Source organism: Bos indicus, chromosome 19 (assembly GCF_029378745.1).
Source record: "Bos indicus isolate NIAB-ARS_2022 breed Sahiwal x Tharparkar chromosome 19, NIAB-ARS_B.indTharparkar_mat_pri_1.0, whole genome shotgun sequence".
In the NCBI taxonomy this organism is placed as follows: domain Eukaryota; kingdom Metazoa; phylum Chordata; class Mammalia; order Artiodactyla; family Bovidae; genus Bos; species Bos indicus.
In genome coordinates, this window is record NC_091778.1 from 25818183 (window position 1) to 25838792 (window position 20610).

At 56.5% G+C, this 20610-nt stretch overlaps 1 protein-coding gene across 6 annotated transcripts in view; it reads right to left on the minus strand.

The window, feature by feature from the left end:
* Nucleotides 1-3428: 3428 nt before the first annotated feature.
* The window catches only part of ATP2A3 (ATPase sarcoplasmic/endoplasmic reticulum Ca2+ transporting 3), a 34261-nt gene continuing 17079 nt past the window's right edge, over nt 3429-20610 (minus strand). For 3 of the 6 annotated variants that reach the window (XM_019981978.2, XM_070772851.1, XM_070772853.1), the window contains 11 exons: nt 19729-19860; nt 19203-19328; nt 17562-17780; nt 17060-17395; nt 15250-15470; nt 14085-14287; nt 13404-13489; nt 8910-9043; nt 8346-8463; nt 7694-7811; nt 3429-4822 (listed from right to left, as the gene is read on the minus strand). In XM_019981978.2, coding sequence (XP_019837537.2) covers nt 4803-4822; nt 7694-7811; nt 8346-8463; nt 8910-9043; nt 13404-13489; nt 14085-14287; nt 15250-15470; nt 17060-17395; nt 17562-17780; nt 19203-19328; nt 19729-19860 — 1713 coding nt within the window. In that variant the 3' untranslated portion in view covers nt 3429-4802. Of the gene's footprint in view, nt 4823-6965; nt 7454-7693; nt 7812-8345; nt 8464-8909; nt 9044-13403; nt 13490-14084; nt 14288-15249; nt 15471-17059; nt 17396-17561; nt 17781-19202; nt 19329-19728; nt 19861-20610 lie in introns of those variants that run through there. The other 3 variants (XM_019981982.2, XM_070772852.1, XM_070772854.1) reach the window with 3 other exon arrangements.

The window sequence follows — 20610 nt, forward strand, 5'->3', positions numbered from 1 at the left end:
TGCTGACAGACAATGGACCCATGGACAAACAGCACACACATGAGCTCCTGTTCCAGTCTTGGTTCTGACCCTGACCCTCAGAAAACAGGACACCCTGGAGAATGGTCTCATTCGGGGATGTTACCATAACCCCCCAAACAAAAAGAAATAAAAGAAGTTCTATTTCTTTCCCCAAATTCCTTTTCCTGTGAATAACTCTGCAGAGTAAGACAGGCAGCTGATAGAGTCAACATCCCTTCACCGGTTCTAAAATGCATCTTTCCATCGAGGCTGTGCTTTCCTACCCTTAGCCCCAGCTTCAGCATCCCCAGGGACAGATATCTGTGTTCGTTCTAGACATCTTGGGGGGTGAGGGAAGCCTGGAATGCTGCGGGCTTTTCTTTATAGCAGCCTTAGTTGGAGAACCACCATTTAACAGGTAAGGCCACAGAGGCTCTGGAAGTTGAGTGCCCACTGTCACACAGCGACTAGCTCCCATGTCTGCTGGTGGCCAGGAAGGAGGTTCCCCAAAGTTTGAGATCTTGGCTCAGAGCCCACCCCAAGACTCCAGCCCTTGAGAGCCGCCAGACCTGCCTTATAAGCCCAAAGGCCGGATGGCCGGCTCGGGCACTGGGCCGGGCCTTGTAGGGAGACAAGGCATTGCTGCCAAGCGCTCGGCCCCAGGACAGCCTCCCCTGCCTGGCTAAATTTAGCGGCTCTGTGAGCATGGAGGGGGCCTGTGTGCCTGTCCTGGAGGCCAGCCCAGGCCCTCAAGGGGGTCGCAAAGGCTCCAAAGAGTCTTCTTGGCCATTCAGCATCCCAAGATTGCAGAGGCCACACCACCACCCGAAGAGGAGTTCAGCCCAAGCTCCCCAGACCATCTGGGCCAGCCTCAGTGTCCCAGGGACTCACCTGGTACCTCAGCCTCTCAGACACCAGCTGGAACAGGGCCCTGGGCTGGTCTAACTGGACTGTCTGGGGGACGTGTGGGGAGAGTGGGCATCCATGTGGAGGCCACAGCAGGGGTCCCGAGCCTGGCATCTCCCCACCACCTGGACCTTGCATGGCTTCTCTGGCCTCTTCTATTCCCAACTATGGGCCATGATCTGGCTGGAGCCCCTCTGCCTGAGTATCCGAGGCATCTGTGCCAGCCCCCTGATCTTTGTGATCCCATGGACTGCAGCCAGACACTCCTCTGTCTATGGCATTTTCCAGGCAAGAATACTGGAGGGGATTGCCATGCCCTCCTCCAGGAGATCTTCCCAACCCAGGGATGGAACCCAGGTCTCCTACATTGCAGGTGGATTCTTTACCATCTGAGCTACCTTACATGCAATCACATATACCCATTTTAGTCACACAGTTTGATGAATTTTGACAAATGCCTGCAACGCCTCCCCGCCCCGCCCCAACCCATCACTCTTGAACCTTCCTCCTGCCCCTTCGCTGTCAATCTTCTCTGGCTCCCAGCCTGGCTCTGTGGCTCTGTTACTAGATTTGTTTTGCCTTTCCTAGAATTTCACAGAGCTGGAATCGCTCAGTATGGGCTCTTTTTTGGTTCTGATTTCTTTTCCTCAGCACCAGGGTTTTCAGCATCATGCACTCTGTTGCATAGATGGATGCGCTGATTTTTATTGCTGGTGGGGGGGTATTGCCGTCCACTGTATGGGCACACCACAGTTCGTTTATCCTTCCCCCGTCAATGGACGTCTGGGTTGTTTTATTTTGAGGCCACGGTGAATACAGCTGCTGTGGACCCTTGGACACGTCTTCATTTTCTGTGTTTGCTCTTCCGCTTCTCCCAACGCAGCCCCAGTGGGCCTCCCTCCCAGATGTGGTGTGTAGTGGTGGGGGCAGAGAAGCACAAAATCCTGGCCTCTGAAGGGAGCAGGGGGAAGGCCACAGGCATTTTGGTGGCTGCCATCGCTGATCCAGAATGAAATATGCCGGGGCTTTCCCCGGAATTCCCTCCTGGGCCCGCGCCCGTGAGGTAGGAAACCTCTGTTTACCTTGGCCGCCCTGTCTTGGCCCATCAGGCTCCATGCCGTGTGCTGGACGAGGCCAGACTTGGGCAGGCCTGAGGGGCGGGGGCGGAGGCAAAGCAGGCTTGGCCACGCGCCCCAGAGGCCACTGGGAGCCCTGGAGCCCGCCTGTGTCCTGAGCAGACCCCCAAGCCCATCATCGGGCCACTCACTGCCTGTCTGTCAAGATGAGGGCCAATTAGATGATCAGGCCAGACAGAGTCATGCCTGGCCCACCTCATGGAGCTGGTTGAGGACACCCGAGTGTGTATAAAGGCTGTGATCTGAGACGGACCTTGTACAAGGGGGAAACCTTTTCATTTCCAGGTCCTGTGGTAAACTGTATGTCAAATCCTGTCCCCCAAATAAAACCTGGCAGCTCCTAAGGGCAGGTACTGCCTGCTCTAGTCTTGACCAGCTTCCTGGATGCCCCATCCGTAGCACGGGGACCTCTTGCTCAGAGGAGACCTGCATGCGTGGTTTATTGCTCTGCGGCCACTGCTAAGAAATTCTTTGAGACTTCCCTGGTGGTCCAGTGGTTAAAACTTCACCTTCCAACGAGCAAGGTGTGGGTTTGATCCCTGGTCGGGGAGCTAAGATCCACATGCCTCAGGGCCAGAAAACCAAAAAGTGCAAAACAGAAGCAATGATGTGGCAAACTCAACAAAGACTTTAGATATGCTCCACGTCAAAAAAAGAAAGAAAAGAAATTCCTAATCTTTGAACAAGAGGCTCCACATTCTCACTCCGCACTGAGGCCCAGTGGTTATGGAGCTGGTCCCACCTCTGGCCCTGTGGGCAGGGCCCGAGTCCCATCACCAGGGCAGTGAGTCCTCCCTTCAGAGGAGAAAACGAGGGAGGCAGAGGACCCTGGCTCTTCCCTTCCAAGAGGTCCCAGAGGGCAGGGCCATCTGGGCAAGTCAGGAGTTCATGACAAGCAGCTTCATGAGGGCCCTGGACAGCGTGAGCCTCAGGAAATCTTGGGGGGATGCATTCGAGTGGGGCTGGTAAAGACCAGAGATGGATGGTACCTGGGGGAGAGACAAGACCCATGGAACAGCCGGGGCTGGGGTCCCCTCTGTGGGGAACAAGGGACCCCTGATATTCAGGCTCCAGGCCCAGTCCTGCTTCCCACGGACCACCCCCAGCCTCGTTTCCCCATGAACCACGTGTAAAGGCCTTTGATCACGTGCACCAACTGTCGAATGCTGTGCACCTGCGGAGGAGGCAGTTATGCCAGACTCGACTCCAGAAGTCAGGGTCTCCCCTGCCCCTTGTCTGAAGAGATCATCTCTGGCTGGGGACATGGGAGCCCCAGATCTTGCTCCCGGATCCTGGGGGAGGGGGTACAGGGGGTGGGAGCCCCCAAGGGAAGCATGCGGGGGGCAGAGAGGGGCCCATTCCCCGGGAAACACAATGACCCTCATGGCCCCAGACACTCGACCTTTATTTCTCTACCAGATTTCAGGTCAGCAGGTGGGTATAGGCCCCTGCCCCTCCTCTCCGCCCTCCTCCCCTACAGACATGGGGGACTCTGGGTTCTCTCACTTTCAAGAGAAGGGAGGGCAAAGGCTAGGGGGAGGGGCCGCTGAATGTTGAGCCCATCTGTCTGCAAGGCAGGCCGAGGGGGCTTTTGATTCTGGGGGCCAGGATGGGACATGGGTCTTGATTTACATATAAAATAATCACTCTGTACACTCTCGAGGAGGGGCAAGGACGCAGTCATTGCTCACCGCTGCTTCTGTGCCGAGCTAATCTTTGCCAGAGGGGCAAGAGATGAGTGCAGAGAAACATCTGTGTTCCTCGAACGCTCTCTTCCCTCCACGGAGGTGATCCAGGTGCTCATGGGTCCCTCCAGCAAGGACGGAGAGACGGAATGTGCCCTTGATAACTCGCCATTCTTAGTGACAGACACCCTTTTGGCTCGTGGGTGTGCGGGGGGCAGGGGCAAAGACTAAGGCCGAGGATCACCCGGCCATGCAGAGTTGGAGATGGCTGAGCCCTGGGCTGGGTGGCAGGGCACAGTGTTCAGCGATCCCAAGGAGGTCTCAGGTCTCAGGCGGCAGGAACACAGAAGGCAACCCCATCCTCTGCTTGGTAGGGCAGGCAACGCAGAGATGGCGTGTTTCGTTTGCTTGGAACAGAGGACCCTGAGTCTGGAGCTGAGGTCGGCAGGCTGGCCATTTCCCAGGAAAGGGGGATCCCTGCTCAGCCCCCTCCCCCACTCCTGTGTCTCTCGCTGTGAGTCTTCAACTCCCTGCGTGGATAAACAGAAACAGGCTCAAGCCCTCGTGAGTTGATTCCAAGGAAGCGGAGTGGAATGGAGGGGGCTGTCTGTCCTCGCTGTGCACGGCTGGGTCCGGATGTCCCCTCTTCACCCTGGGGCCGACCAGGCCCCAGACCAGGCACTCGCTAAGGGTGAGATCAGAGTGGTTCCCAGAACTCCATCAGTGTAGACACGCCTGCAGGTCGCAAAGGGCATGCCCCGCCTCAAAGCAGGGGAAGCGCTCGGAGTGTGAGTGTACGTGCTTGTGGATCCGGGGAGGAGGGCTCTGGGCCAGCTCCGGCCTCTGGGCAGGCCCCTCGCAGGCTGCAGTTCCTGGACTAGAGCCCAGAGACCTGAATCACAGAGCCCCCAGGCAGGCGGGAGCGGGGACGGAGACCCCAGGCCAGGCCTGGCGGTGAGCCCAGTGAGCAAGCAGGCGAGTGTGCAGGCGGGTGGGGGGTGGGGGCGGCGGAGGCGAACGCTTGGGCACCGTCACTCTGAGGTACATGCTGCAGACTCCACTCTGCTCCCCGCACTCACTGCTGGCCCTTGTCTTCTGGAAGAAAACCCGAGAGCGTGTGAAGACATATGTGTGGGAGCACACATCCAGGCTGGCTCCCGCGGGCCCCTTCCGGCCTCCTCTTCTCCCACTCTCCCATAGCATCTCTCGGTCAGTCCCCAGCCCTGCTCCATCCCTCTGGACATCCCCGGGGCTTCCTTCACCCCACGTATTCCATCAACACCCCCAGAGCATCCGACGCTCCTTCTCCTCTTGGTTTCTAGTTTGGTGAACCACCACCCACCAGGAAGAGGTCCGGGAACCAAGGCCACCCTGACACCTCGCCCATGTCTCGTCCTCTGCTGCCTCAAGGCCTCTCACCAACACCCTCCTGCCCCTGGCATCATGCTACAGACTCAGCCCACCGCTCCCTTCCATGGCTCCCTAACTGCCATCAGAATAAACCCCAGGCCCACCTCACATCTTGAACCCTCCCAGATCGGTTCACACTCAATCTCTCCAGGTCTCCCACCCCCTCAGCAAGGCCCACAGGCCTCCGCCTGACAGATGCTCAGCCACACCTGGGCAGAGCCAGGAGGTGGGGCAACGGGACACCCTACAACCCCCCGGGGCTGACCCAGCACCCACAGTCCTCTGAAGGACACATTCCTCATAAATCGTGGGGAAGTCATGAGCATCAGTCCTCTGCAAAACTTCCCTAAAAGGCCACCAGGCTGGCTTGGGAACGTAACAGGGTCTCTTGTCTCACCCCTGCCCGGGCTGCCTTTAGGAGACCCAAGGGACTGCGGCCGCATGGGGCAGATCCGTCTAGGCTGCCAGTGGGCACACTCCACCCTATCTCTTTGATGTGGGCACAGATGCCCAGCCTACAGGCCCCACGCCACTCCTGACAGCTGAGCATCACACTCACAAGCCAAGCCTCACCAGGACCACAGTCAGCATCTCAGGTTATTGGTGGAGGTGGAGGCACCGCCTGGGACCAGCTCACCCTGGGCCTCAGTGTCTTCCCTCCCAGACCAGCTCTACAGGCCCCAGCAGCCTCCCTTCCTCTAGCCTCGCCCCCCACCTGCCCTCCTTGGTGATCCCAGTTCTTCCTATGCCTCCGCCCTTCTGTGGCTTCCACTTCCCTGAGGACAATGTCCAGGGTCCTTACCTTGGTAACCGAGGCCCCTGCCCAACTCTGGACTCACCCCTGTACCCTGCACTCTGAGCCCCAGCCCCACTAAGAGCCCAGCTCCTTCTCCGCCAAGTTCAATCCTCCCCTTTCAAACCTCTGCTCAAACCCTACCTCTTCTATAAACCACCCCAACCCCGGCCTCGCAAGGATGCTCCCTCCCCTGTCCCGTCCTACTAGGGGCCTGCTCCCCTCCCCAACCCAGCCAAATCCTCCACCATCCAGCAACCAGCACTGGAACAGTGTCGGAAACAGAGGCTTCTCCCCTTGGCTGAGAAATAGCCTCACTTGGGAGTTTTCTCGAGAAAACGTGTGGAACCTCTTGGCCAAAGAAAGCTCTTGAAGACATGAAGCTGTCTGAGCTGCCCGCACCCCCAGGAGGCCTGACTGTGGAGGTGAGCGAGTGTGACCAAGGTCAAGCCTTCTGGGTGGACCAACCCCCAACTTTGCGCTCCAGCCGGAGTCAGGGGTCCAGAAGATAGAGTTTCAGACGACAGAGCCAGCTCCTCCTTCACCTCCCCCGGAGCGTCCACTGTGCTCAGTAGCTTCAGTCGTGTCCGACTCTTTGCAACCCTATGAACTATAGCCCGCCAGGCCCCTCGGTCCATGGGATTCTCAAGCGTCCAGAGTAGGGGCCAGAAAAAACCCCGCAGCAGGCACAATGCTGTGTCCGGCTCCCCTCCCTGCACCTGTGGGCTGGAGCCTTGCTTTGGCTCCCACTCCCACCAGCTCCACTTTCCCCTTTGGCTGAGCCCTCCTTTTCCTCCACCATGTCTGGTCACCCTGTGGACAGACTTGGGGTGGGCCAGCTTCTCCAGAGAGTGGAGGCTGACTTGTTTTGGCCTTTTTAATAAGACAAAATATTTTCAGTGCCCAGGAGGGCTGGCCAGCATGGGAGACGGGGGCTGATTGACTGCCTTGGTCCCTGCGGAATCCAGACACGTGATCTATTTATAGTACCCCACCCCCACCCCAGGCATGCCCCTCAGGCCTGGGATACATTCCTGCCAGAGGTGGCCCTTAAGGACCCACCCAGCTGCTCAAGCACAGGCCTCGGTCATCTCTGGGCCTAACATGGGCCAGCGGCCTGGCCACAGACCCAAGGCCTTGGCTCAAAGTCCCAGGAAGAGGGAGTTTCTCACCCCTGCTTCCTCCCTCTCTGGGCAATTCAAAGAGCGAGAACAATCCCGTCTCCCTGCCCTCAGGAGGTTCAGAGCTGCCTGCTCTCTGAGCCCCTGGCAGAGGTGGGTAGAGACGGACAGCATGCCCCAGCCCGCCCCTCCACACACCGCCCCCCGACCCTGCCCTTCTGCCCTCCTTCCCGAGGTAAGACAGACCCAGAGATGGGAACTCAGAAAATGCACCTTTCACCCACCCACAAGGTGGTGCCAAAGAGGCCGACCCAGTGTGGTCTGGGGTCCCAGAGGAGGCAGTCAGCGGCTGCCCAGTCTGTGTCTGGGAGGCCGTCCTGACAGTGCCTGCATTGCGACAGGCTCAGCTCAGAGAAGTCAGAGGGGAAGACCCAGAGCAGGGCACAGCAGGCCGGGCGGGGCAGGGCTGGCAGCGAGCGAGGAGAGCGAGGCAGCCCAGCCCTGAGTGGTGCTCCCATCGGCAGCCTGGTGAGCCCAGGGCCCCGGCCCCTAAGTGCAAGACCCTGCCGACACCCACTGCAGACTGGGGGCGGAGGCAGGCGGGGAGGTGGGCCGGTAGTGGGGTCTGGGGCCTCCACTCACCATCCACATGCTTCCGGGACAGGTACTTGAGAGCCTCGTCGAGCAGGATGACAGGCAGAGATATCTGGAGCACCGCCACCCACTGGCGCCCATTCAGTGGGGTCACTTGGAAGATGAGCTGGGATGGGGGCGTCTTAGTTAAAGGAAGGAGTGCCCAGAGCCCCCCACATCCACCGCTTCACACACCCCCGACTACAGTGGACTCTTCACAAACACGTCTAAGATGGCCCCCCGTCCCGCCTCCAGATCTGTGTCCACTCAGTCTCCTCTGTCCCAGGCGCCCTCCCCTGCTCTCACCCGCAGGACCAAGTCCTTCTGTCCTGGTGGGAAGTGGGAGGAATTCTGCACTGGCAAAGGGCATCATCTTTCCTCCTGTCCCAGCCTTGGGGGACCTCTTTTTTTTTGTTCTATTTTTTTCTCCCCCTACCTGTTCTGTTCCCCAAGTCTGGGAGGGATGTCCTGAAGTGGGGGACACATCTGGCTGACCAGGGTCCAGCTCCATGTGGTCAGGGAGCACCATCAGACCTCTCCCCCATCACAGCCACCAGGCAGTTTCACAAAGAGGCCCCGGAAATGCCCAGCCTCAGAGGGGAATTAGGGCCCTGTGACCCCAGGAGCCGCAGGAGGGGAGCAGGGCTGGGCAGCGACTCACAGGCAGGGGCGGCACAAGCAGAATGAGGAAGTGCAGGGCCATGGACATGGCCACGGCCGCCAGCAGCCAGGGGTTCAGCCAGGGCGGCATCCGCAGCAGTGACTGGTTCTCCGACACGCTGTTGAGGGCACACGGGGCGCTCACCTCAGGCCAGGATGCGGGCAGGCCCCACTCTGGTCCACCACCCATCCCCCAAGTGAGGTGCAGGGAGGAGCTGGTCTGAGTTTCAGCATCGTCCTCTAAGATCCGGAGTGCTTCTGGGAATGCAGCCAGGAGGGGTGTGTGGCTATTGCCCACTCAGCCCCCAGGGGCCAGTCCTGGGGCTCGGACCCCCTTTCTCTGACCCTCAGACCTAATCCTGGCCCTTCTATTCTCTCAGACCTCAACCATGTCTCCCTTGATCGCCTGGATCCCAATTCTAGCCCCCATGGGCTCTCAGAACCCTCCTCTGGACCCTTCTGACCCTCAGACTGTAATTCTGGACACCTCCACCCCCAATCCTGGGCCCCTACTGACCCTCAGCTCCTGTCCCAGCCCCCGCTTCAGGCCCCCCTGCCAGCCCACCTGTTCAGGGCATTGCACATCTCAATGGTCACCAGCACAGACAAGGCCATGGTTGTGGGGAAGCGTGACTCAAAGACCTCGCAGTCAATGCCGGCGAAGACTGGATTGTCCTCGGAGCACTTCAGGAAGTTCCTCTGGGGGCAACCAGGTGAGATGGGGTGCAGGCAGAAAGAAGAGTGGCGGGACCAGGGCATGGGGAGCCTCACCCCACCCCCTCACCCTCAGCTTACATCTGAGGACACAGTACAGCCAGTGCTGCTGTGGAGAGGGAGGGGTGCTCACCCAGGGAGGGGTGCTCGCTCACCCAGGATGGGGACAGAGGGGCTGCATTGTGCCAGGGGGTAGGGCAAGATGTACTGCGGTGGGGTTGTGCTGAGAAAAGGGAGAGCAGCTGGTATGAGGCTGGGGAGGACGGCAGGGGGCCCTGGAATCAGGGGGTGAGGGCCTAAGTATCAGAGGTGCAGGGGTTAGGAGAGGCAGTGATTAAATGAAGCCACCAAATGAGTTGGGCTTCCCCGGTGGCTCAGAGAGTAAAGAATCTGCCTGCAATGCAGGAGACCCGGGTTTGATTCCTGGATTGGGAAGATCCCCTGGAGAAGGAAATGACAACCTACTCCAGTATTCTTGCCTGGAAAATCCCATGGACAAAGGAGCCTGGCGGGCTACAGTCCATGAGGTCGCAAAGAGTCGGACACAACTGAGCAACTAATGCCAAATAAGTAAATGCATATGAGAATCAATCAGCAAAATTATACTTGAATAGAATTCACCTTTAGCTGGTAGAAGACGAGGCTGTGAGCGTGCGTGCTAAGTCGATTCAGTCATGTCCAACTCTTTGCAACGTGACCCTATGGGCTGTAGGAGCCAGGCTCCTCTGTCCATCGGATTCTTCAGGCAAGGATACTGGAGTGGGTTGCCATGCCCTCCTCCCGGGGATCTTTCTGACCCAGGGATCAAACGCAAGTCTCGGGTCTCCTGTACTGGCAGAGAGGTTCTTGACCACGAGTACCACCTCGGAAGCCCAGAAGATGAGGCTACTGGGGCCCTAGTCATGATTATTAAATAAGATTCCATTCACACCTCTTCATTTCTGCCTCTGAAATTGAGCTCTACCAGACCTGCCCTTCGCTCACAACAAGGCCTAACACATGCATGGTCAGGTGATGGCTTGCTACACAACTTCTGCACAATGAACAAGGAGCTCTCAGGACTCAATAAGGGAGGTGGCACTTGCCCCTGTGGCCCCAGGGGAGTTTTCTTCCTGCCCCCTGAACCTTGCTCTCAGAAGCTGCTGTAACAAGATGCTGAACCGAGGCCACTAGTGAGAACTTCCGTCTGGTTCTCTTCCGCACCACGGGGATTCGCGTGAACATTCATAACCATTACACAGCTCTGTTCTCCAACATCTGGCCCCTGGAATCTCCTCTGAAACAGTGATCCTTTTAAGATTAAAGTTTAGAAATGAGGGCCACGTGCTGTGAAAATAAGCCTCAATGAGAAATCTGTAATACGATCAGCGGCCTGACCTCCTGCCCAGGAAATCCATCCCTCATTCCCCACACGGCATAAATGCGGGTAGAGCGACTCCGTCAGCCTGAAGGGACTGCTGGTTCTTTCCTCTCTTGTGCATGATGCAAAATGATAAAAGACCACGGCTTGGCTAGACTTCTCTCTTGACAAAGAGATAGAGAGTCTTATTTAAATCAACAGAGGAGGGAATTTCTCCAAAAAAAACTGAGCTCCAGTATTTGGGACAAGTGCACAGCTTTATTTGGCACTGATCACAGGGCAGAGAAAATGTCCTAAACTTTGAAACCACCCAACTGACCAAGAGGACAAATGTTTTTTCGGGTTGTGTCACCACTGTCAGGCCTCACCTCCAGATCTTAACGGTAAGGACCTTCCTCAAACGTGTACACGCAGATGCCATGCACACACCTCCCATTTGGGCATATGTGTGCCTGCATCCCTATGCCCGCGCATAGGGAAGACAATGAGAATAGAATCACATGGAGGTGTTTCAATAGATTAACATCCCGGGACTTCCCTGCTAGCACAGTGGGTAAGAATCCGCTTGCCAATGCAGGGGACACAGGTTCGATCCCTGGAAGATCCCAACTGCCACAGAGCAACTAAGTCCTGAACAACCGAATTCCACGTGCCCTAGAGCCTGTGCTCTGCAAAAAGAGAAGCCAAGACAATGAGAAGCCCGTGCATTGCAATGAAGAGTGACCCCTGCTCACCACAACTAGAGAAAGCCCACGCACACCAACGAAGCCCCGTCACAGCCATACAAAAACAAAAACACCCTGCCCAGTTCCGACCTTCTGGGTTTCAGCAGTGAGCGCCTGCACTGTGCCTGGGTCCTGGCCGCAGTGTGGCCTCCTGCACTGTTCATCAGAAGGTGCTCAGGGGCTGGAACTTCTGCCTCGCAGTTTCATCGTGAGCACCCCTCCCCCGGGGGGTGGCAGGCCTGTTTCTCTGGGTGAAGCTACTGTTCTCCCTACTCCTTCCCTTGGCCTCCCTGGCTATTTCCCATTAGCCTTCACCTGTGAGCCTCCCTCTGGGTTTCATTAACATTTACATAGCTCTTACCACGTGCCAAGTGTTGGTTTAGGCACTTTATATGTACTGACTCGGGTAATCGTCTGGATAGCCCTACGAGGCAGGGTCTATTACCCAGTTTATATGGGTGGAGAAATGAAGAGAGAGGTTAAGTAGCCTGTTCCAAATCACACAGCTTGTGTGTGATAGAACCTGGGCGTGAACCTGGGCGGCCAGGATCCAGGATCTACTCTCCTGCCTTTATTCAGCATCCCTCCAGGAATGCTAGCAGGGCTCTGGGCACCTCTCCTGAAATTCCAACACCTGCAGCTGAGAGTTCTACTTTAGGTCTAAGTCTTGACCACCTCCGAGTTCCATAGCCTCTTGCCTTTTCTCTGCGGAAGCATGGCTCACTATAAAACATGACCGCCCATTTCCCTGGCTCTCTCCCCCACCAGACGGGACACTCTCTGCAGATACTCTGCCATTTCAGTCACCACCATTGCTCTAGCAATTTGTGCCTGGCACAGTCAGTGCCTAACAGCCACTTCTCGCCCAAGTGGATAAATGAGAAATGGAATGATCTGAGGACAGTTGGGAAGGTGGCCCCAGGGGGACTGAGGACTGACTGGTGGTGGGTATGGGATGTGTGTCTACCAGGACTCCAGGGGTCTGGCTGGGGTGACCAGGGAGGAGGTGGAACTGAGATGCAGATGGAAGAAGAGGGAATTGTTTGCAAAAGGGCAACTGATTTTGACTTTGGACTTGGTGAGTGCACTGGGACCATGGGCTATTCCATAGGAGGTATGCAGCTGGCTGTATGGGACTGCTCAGAAGGTTGATATGGGGGGAGGTCCCTGGAGATTTGGGCTTCATAGCCCAGAGGAGGGTGATAGTGGGACAGGAGGAAGGCTGTAGCAGGACGGTCAGCACACCCCACTCTCCACCTGCCGCCCCTACAGGAGCTGCAGGGGCAGGTGTCCGATCCATCTGCCAAGAGCTAGGGGCCACCAGCCTTTGGGATAGGGGTCTGGGCCCAGGCTCTGCACTGCTGCCAGGAGGGGAGCCCCATGTGCTTGAGGGTTGGTGGGAGAAAGAAAGCACCCCCAGCTGCCTCCACCTAGCTGTGAACCCCAGAAAGAGCCCTCACACTGCCCCTGGGGGTGGGGAAGACTGTTTCCCTGACACACCCAAGACGGGGGCAGGAAGTCAGGGTCCCTCTCTTGAGCTCTTCTGTCTACAGGAAAATAGAAAGGCTAGCACACCAGAGGAAGCAAAGTCTACATCCAGGCAGCTCTCTCCTTTAAACCAGAAACCCACCACTGGCCTGGCCAGAATTGCTGTGACGGTTCTTTCAAGCAAAAGAGATGCGTTGGCTGCTCAGACAGAAGGATGGATGGACAGACAGCAGTTGAGGTCAGGATGGAGGTGGCGTCTCCTTGCTTACTTCCAGAGCTAGGCTGAACTAAGCCAGGCCTGTGGTGTGCACCTGCCAGCCAGGGGACTTCAAGAGGTCAATGGGTCCTTTCCCCAAGAGACAGGTTGGCTATAAAAGCCTGGAAGATTCCTTCCCTCCACTATTGATCACTTCAGTCTGACCCTCTGCCAAAAGTTCCACCATGTAGGTGCTCCTATCACTGAGCCCTCAATGTTCGGGAAGTTTCCCAATAAAGGTAAGGCTTCCGGGCAGTGAAGCCCTGAGGCCCCCTGTAACTGAATGACAGGGGGAGCGAGCAGCAGCTTCTCTGGCTCGGGGGCTGTGCTGCTGTCTCTAGGCCTCTGGCGGCTTCTGAGCTTGTTTCCTTAAGTGGCGGGCGTCTACAGGTGTACAGGGGTGGGGAGGGACAGCCACTGGCTACCCGTGGGGTTCTGGATTCCCTCTCTCCTGGAACTCCAACAACAACACCTCTCAGATGACCCCAATGGGCTTCCTGGCCATCCCTTGCTTACCAGCTGGTAGAAGGTGACCTGCGGTCCCTCGGCATCATATAGGAACCACCAGGTGGCAGCAGCCACTGTGGCCAGGCCGACGTACACTGTGGGGAGGGCAGGAAGAAACTGGCTATAGTGCACGCCTGTGGTTTTCTGGCATCTGATTCCCTTTCCCAATAATCTGCTGAATCTCTGTCAGGGAACCACTCTCTCCCTTTAGTATGTAGCACCTACCCTCAGGGTCAGCAGTGGCCCTGATGGGCAGTCAGCATCTGCTCCATCCCTGGCCACAGCAATTGGCAAGGAGATAGGCAGGTGACACGACATGGGTGGAGAACAGGCCTGAGAATTTCATCCTATTTCTACAGAAGTGATAGGATAAGACTCTTTCTTCTGCTTTATTTGGGACTGTAATGGGGCAAGTCTGAGGACTGGAGCTTTGGCAACCATCCTGCCATCCCAAGGGGCACCTGCTTAAGAATGAAGCTCAGGCAGAGCTAAAATATGCCAGTGACAGTCTGAGGGCTGGATCCAGACATGCCTGAAGCATACCTAGTCTTTTCAGTTACATGAGTCCACGTACAGTTTCTCTTGACATAAGCCAGGCTGAGTCATATTGGTCTGGAGTTTGTAAGTATAACTGATACAAGGGTCTTAGGAAACTCCAGGAATCCCTATGAAAGCTGGGGCCCCACTCACCTCCAATAGCCAGATATCGGAAGAAGAGCCAGCCACTGATGAGGGCCTCTCGAGGGTTTCGGGGTCGTTTCTCCATAATGTCCAGGTCTGGGGGGTTGAAGCCCAGGGCTGTGGCAGGTAGGCCATCTGTGACCAGGTTCACCCAGAGCAGCTGCACAGGGATCAGGGCTTCGGGCAGGCCCAGAATTGCTGTGAGGAAGATGCTGGAACCAGAGTCATGGGCTTGAGCCCCCAGCAAATGGAAGGTCCAGCTGCTACTCACACCCGAGGCCCAGGAGTGCCCCCCACTGTCTCTGCAGCAGCCCCGCCTCACTCTGCTAGTTCTGATGTGTGTGCACGAGTGAGAAGTGGGTGCATACTCTGGTCACACTGGGCCACCCCAAAACCCCCAGTCTCAGCTCTGGGGCCTGGATAGACCCGCCCTTTAGGCCTCTTCCATTGAGGACAGGACACAAGTTCTCTTTAAGACACACACACAGACACACACATGTGGACAGTGTGTGCCTGAGCAGATACACATTTGTTCACAGATGTGTGCAAAACACCTAGTACAGGACACACAATCCCACAAACATAAGCAAACATCTACACGCTTGCCCTGACGTGCACAGATGCAGAGTTCTTACACGGCCAGGCAAACGTGCGCTCACCATTCGCCATAGGCGTCACTCACATGTGAACCTAAGTGTGTACACGATTACATGCGAGCACAAATCCTCGGTGCTTGTACTCATGCCCAAAGATGAACAGTAAGTCACATGCACACGTGTACACAAGCCTCTCACTCAGGCACACACCCTGTGTGCACACACACAAACATATTACTGCCCAGAGGTGAGGTGAGTTCTCCCATCTCGCAGGACTCTGAAAGTGGGAAGAAGGTCATGGCTGGAGGGATGCCAAGGGATTTCTCCAGCACCACCCTGGGGATTAAGGTACATCAGGGGTTCTGGAGAATGATGGGTGTCCCTGTTCCTGCCCACCCTGTGGTGGGACTCTGGAAGGTCCCAGTCTTCCAAGGAAGGACACGGGTCCCGTCATCCCTGCAGCCCCATCCCAGGACCAGGCATTCTCCCTGCAGCCCCATCCCAGACCAGGCATTTTCCCTGTCCTGGGGATCCACAGCTGGTCCAGAGGGCTGGGAGGACGGAACACAGGGCCTCACCAGACAACCTCGCCAACATTGGAGGAGATGAGGTAGCGGATGAATTGCTTCATGTTGCTATAGATGGCCCGGCCCTCCTCTACCGCGGCCACGATGGAGGCAAAGTTGTCATCTGAGAGTACCATCTCCGCCGCTGACTTGGCCACGGCTGTGCCAGAGCCCATGGCAATGCCAATCTCTGCTTTCTTCAGGGCTGGGGCATCATTCACTCCGTCTCCTGTCTGAGGGCCAGGTTAGGGGGCTTCACACCTGAGAAACTTCCCTGACACCTGCCTGACTCCCCTCCCTGAGCCTGTCGCCAAGTTTAGGGGTTGTCCCCGAGGAAGCAGACAGCTGAATGGAACCAATGGTGAGGTCATGAGCCTAGAAACTGATCTGGGGCAGAGGCTAAGGACAGGGCAGGGAGTGCAGACAAGGACAAAATTGAGAAGAAGGTCAAGTTTAAGGTCAGAGAGGATGGTGAGGTGAGGACGGGAAGAAGGTGAGTCAACATTGAGGGCAAAGATGAAATCAAGGTGGGATGTGGGGTAGAAAATGAGACTGAGGTTAAGGACAAAGTTAAGGTCAAATCAGGAATGAGGTGAAGGTCATGGCCCAGGTCAAGGGTCAGTTAGGGGTTGTAGTTAAGGTGAAGGCTGGAGCCAAGGTGAAAGACAGGGTCAAGAATGGACTTATGTTCAAGATAAAAAAATTAGATTAAAGGAGAGATCAAGTCCAGGCTATGGTCCCTATCAGGAAAGATGTCATGGTAGAAGTTAGAGTTGATGTCAAAGTCAAGATCAAAGCTGAGGTCAACATAAAGTAATAGATTGTTGGGGGGGGGTCAATGTCAGGGATCAGATCAGGGTCCAGGTAAAGACTGGAACTCGTATCAAGCTTGAATTGAGTAAAGGATCAGTTTAAGGTGTTTAAGGTTGAGGTCAGGGACCAAGTCAGTGTGAAGGTCAAAAATAAGAGCCAAGAACAAGTTTACAGTTGTGGTCAAGTCAAGGTTGGTGCCCAGCTCATTATCAGGTCAAGACTGAGCCACATATAAGAATTAAGGTCAACATAAAGGACTGGGATAGGCTGGAGATCAAGATTATAACCTGAGGTCAAGAGAGGGGAGAGTGAGATCGAGGTTAAGAGTAAGATCAGCGTTGATGAAGAGGTCAGCAATCAAGAATGAGACGGAACAAAAACTGAGACCAAACCCAGTGTTCATCCAGAGGGGAAGGGATGAAGAGTATTACAGTGCAATGCCACTGAACAGTACACGAAAAATCATGGCACTGAGTCCCCCAACAACATGGATAAACCTCAAAGGAAAAAGGCCAGACAAACAGCAAATGCTGTATGATCCCACTCATGTGAAAATCCACAAGAGGCAAAATAATCCATGATGCAAGAAAAACAATCAGAGCAGAGACTGCGAGTCGTGGCTGGATGGAGAAGGTGTGTAAAGGAACCTCATGGGTTGATGGTAAAGTTCCCTCTCCTGTGTGAGGGCAAAATGTACTGATGTCTACAACTGAGTCTGAAATGCATTAAGGAAGATGGGTTGAAGGTGGGTAGATGGACAGGTATGCGATAAAGCAAATATACCTATGCTATTTATAGACTCTAGACAGCAGATATTTACAGGCATTCGCTATAAAAATCATTTCAATTTCTCTTTGGGCTTGAAATTTTTTGAAATAAGATGTTGGGAAAAATAAGAATGAAGCAGAGGCAGGGGTTGGCCAGTTGCTCTTTCTAAGCCCTGTGGTCAGTGCTTCCCACCATACCCCAGGCCGCCACCTCCCCGCAGGCTCCCAGCTTGTGGCCTCACCATGGCAGTGATCTCATTAAAGGACTGCAGGTTCTCCACAATGCGGGACTTGTGGGTGGGCTCCACCCGGGCGAAGCAGCGGGCCGTGCGGCAGGCATGGCGCTGCTGCTCGGGGCTGAGGTCATCAAATTCGCGGCCCGTGTAGGCCTTGCCCGCCACGTCCTCCGTGTCCTCGAAGATGCCAAGCCGGCGGCAGATGGCCACGGCTGTGCCTTTGTTGTCCCCTGTGATCATGACCACACGGATGCCTGCCTGGTGGCAGCGTGCGATGCAGGCAGCCACCTCGGGCCTTGGAGGGTCCAGCATGCCCACGCAGCCCACGAAGGTCAGGTCCGTCTGTAGGGAGGGGGCAGATGCCAGCGGGGCCCGAACCCATCCTCAACCTGCCACCTGCCCAGCGCTGCAGGCGGACACACGGGCCCGGGGCCCCAACACCCACCTCCTCCTGCACACCCACCTCATACTGCAGGTGGACACACAGCCCTGGGGTCCCAGCACCCACCTCGTACTGCACAAACTTGCTGCAGTCATCCAGTTGCATGTCCTCCTTCCTCGGGGGCATGTCTCGGGTGGCCAGTGCCAAGCAGCGCAGTGTGTCCAAACCTGAGCCCCAGTCCTTGACCTTGGCCAGGATCTGCTCCCTAGAGGTGGTGTCCAGGGGTACCGTGCGGCTCCCCACACGGACTGAGCTGCAGCGCTCAATCACACTCTCAGGAGCCCCCTGCAGGAGCGGGACAGGGGAGGAGACAACTCGGTCAGTCGAGACCCCTTCCCTCCCTCCTGCTTAACTGTGAGTTGAGGCCTAGATCTCAGGTAAGTAAGGTCACTCAAGGGACACACAATAAGGGGCGCAAGAGAATCCATCCATCTTTAAGAAGGTTGGTGCAGGAACCAAGTGGGCCCCACTGTGAGAGAGCCCAGAGGGTAGGGGGGGCTCACATAGAGTGTGACGCAGTGTGAAGCCCACAGCAGAACACCCCCCCCCCACCCCGGCAATTAGCCTGCAGCTGAGAAGGCCTGACGCAGCATTTTGGGGGACAGGGTGGGAATGGCACCCTCCTGCAGACCCTGCTGCCCTGCCAGGCTGGTGCTCCCACGATTCCAATTCTGTAGGGTGCTCTGCATCGGGAAGTGGGCTGAGCCCTGCTGGGAGACCAGAAACAGAGCCCAGCTGAGGGTGTGGGTGATGTGGCTCTGGAGGGTGGTCATGGGGTGCAGGGCCTCTCACTGGCCTTGGGGTCTCACCCTGGACCTCGTCCCAGGCCTGGAAAAAACCTCTGAATCCTCCATCAGTGCCTCATCCCTCTCCCCAAAAGGTACCCCAAACACTAGGGGGGTTTTGTTTGTTTTTTTGTGGCCGAGCCACAGGGCAGGCGGGATCCTAGCTCCTCGACCAGGGATGGAACCTGAACTTCCTGCAGTGAAAGTGTAGAGTCTCAACCACTGAAATGTCAGGGAAGTCCCTTGATATATATACATACACACAATATATATATACAGCATATATATATATATAGTCAAACACTGGGTATTTTAAGAAACCCAAACTCCCAATACAGAAGCTTTTTGTTTTAAAACAGGTTTAAACCCCCCACTGCAGGTTTTAAAACAGATTTTAAAGATTTTGCTTTACTCTGACTCCTACTTCATATTCAAAATCAGTGACAGGAAGGACTATGGATGAGAGTCTGGATGGAGCTGTTTCCTTTCCTCCTTAGGACTGTTTCCAAGACACAAAGCACCAAGTGTGGACACCAACCACGTCAACAGTCCCCATCAGAAGCAAAAGGGCTCCTGAGACAGTCCAGCCTGACCCGCTATTCAGACAGGGACCCAAGGCCCACGTGGGAGACGGTGGCCCCGAGGTCACGCAGCAAGGCCGTGCCTCTCAGATCAGACCTGGGACCACAGGGAGGGGCAGGCCTCAGCATCTGGCCCGGGTTTTACCTGCCCGACACCGGGTCCCCCTCCCAGTTCCCCGTGGCAGGCTGACCACCCTCATTCCAGAGGCATCCCTTTGCCGAGGGTCTCCCACCTCCCCCAGTGTCCCACGGCTGCAGGCTCTGGCTCGTCAGAGGACTGGAGAGCAGGCCCCCGGGGACTCCAGGTGTGCAGAGGCCCCAGGCCGGTCAGGCAGGCCCACCTTCACAAACATTTTGCTGCCCTGGGCCACCAGGCCAGGGCGGGTGGGCGTGCAGTACACTGACATGGACTTCCGGTCTCGGGAGAACTCCAGGGTGAATTCCTTCTGCATCAGCTGCTTGATGACCTGCGGGGCCCGGGTGGGTCAAGGCGTGAGGGGCAGGGCCAGCGATCCTGGCTGCTTCCTCGCCAGCTGCTCGACCCCGTGAAGAGCCTCTTGCTCCCTACACGGTGGTGAATCTATCCTCCTCTAACCCCAACATTCAAGGCCTCCATCTCCCTCTCCAGCCCCAGAAATGCCCCAAAGTTGCCATTTCCTGACGAGGCTGGGTAATTTCTGACTCCAAGTCCTTGCCCACACTCAGCTGTTCCTCTCTTTTTTCCCTAGACCAGTCTTACTAGGTAGGCATCTGAGGTCCTTCTTCCTCCCAGAAGCCTCCCAGGACTTCCTTCCCCCCTCTCCCTTCTCCCGATGCCCCAGAAGCCCCAGCCACACGGACTGTGGCCAAGGCCCCCATGCTGCTCACCGCGTTGCAGGCGCCAGCTCGTTCCACCCGGGAGAGAGTCTGCAGGTCCGTGTCAAAAACATTCATCTTCTCCACCAGGCATGTCAGGGCCGTCTCCGTGGCCTCTCCCACCTTCTCATACACACCCTTGGCCTAGAGGGGCCCAGGTACAGGGAGTCAGGGTCGGGGCAGCCCCCGGTCTCACCTCCCATTCACCGCCTGAGCCTTGGAGCTCCCAGGCGCTCCTGCTTCCCTCCCTCTTCTCTCCCTGAGGCCTCATATGCCCCTGCCTCCAGCACTCTTCATAGGCTCACAACAGCCAGTGCCCACCCAGGCCACTGCTACCTCCCTCTTGAGCCCCATGCCCACTCATGCAGTTGCTGCCCGTTGGGCTTGATTCCCTTCCGACCCTCAGTCTACCTCCATCTCTCTGTATGTGCCACTCCAGTGACTGTTCCGGCCAAAATGGCAGCTAGAAGCTACCTGAGCTCCTCCCTCTTTCACCTAACTGGTCACCAAGTCCCAGGATTTTGGCTCCAAACTCTCTCCAACCCATGCCTACTCCCCTCTTCCTGAAGCCCCAGCCAGGACTCAGCTGACATTTCTCGGGCCCAGATGACCACACAGGGCTCCCTGGCCCTGGTCTTGCCCAGTCTGTTCTGTCCTCCACACTGAGACTTAGGTGATCTTCTGTGAATGCAGATCTGACCATATCACTCCCCTGCTCTATACCCTTTGCTATCTGTCTGCTGCCCTCAGCTGGGCATCAGACTGACTTGGTCTGGCCAAGTGCCCCCATTCAGGGGCAAAAAGCCTCCCGTGTGCACCATGCTTCTGCTCCAGCCACAAGGAAGAGTTCACTGCCTAGATCACATCAGGTTATAGTGGCCTGTGGACCGTTTC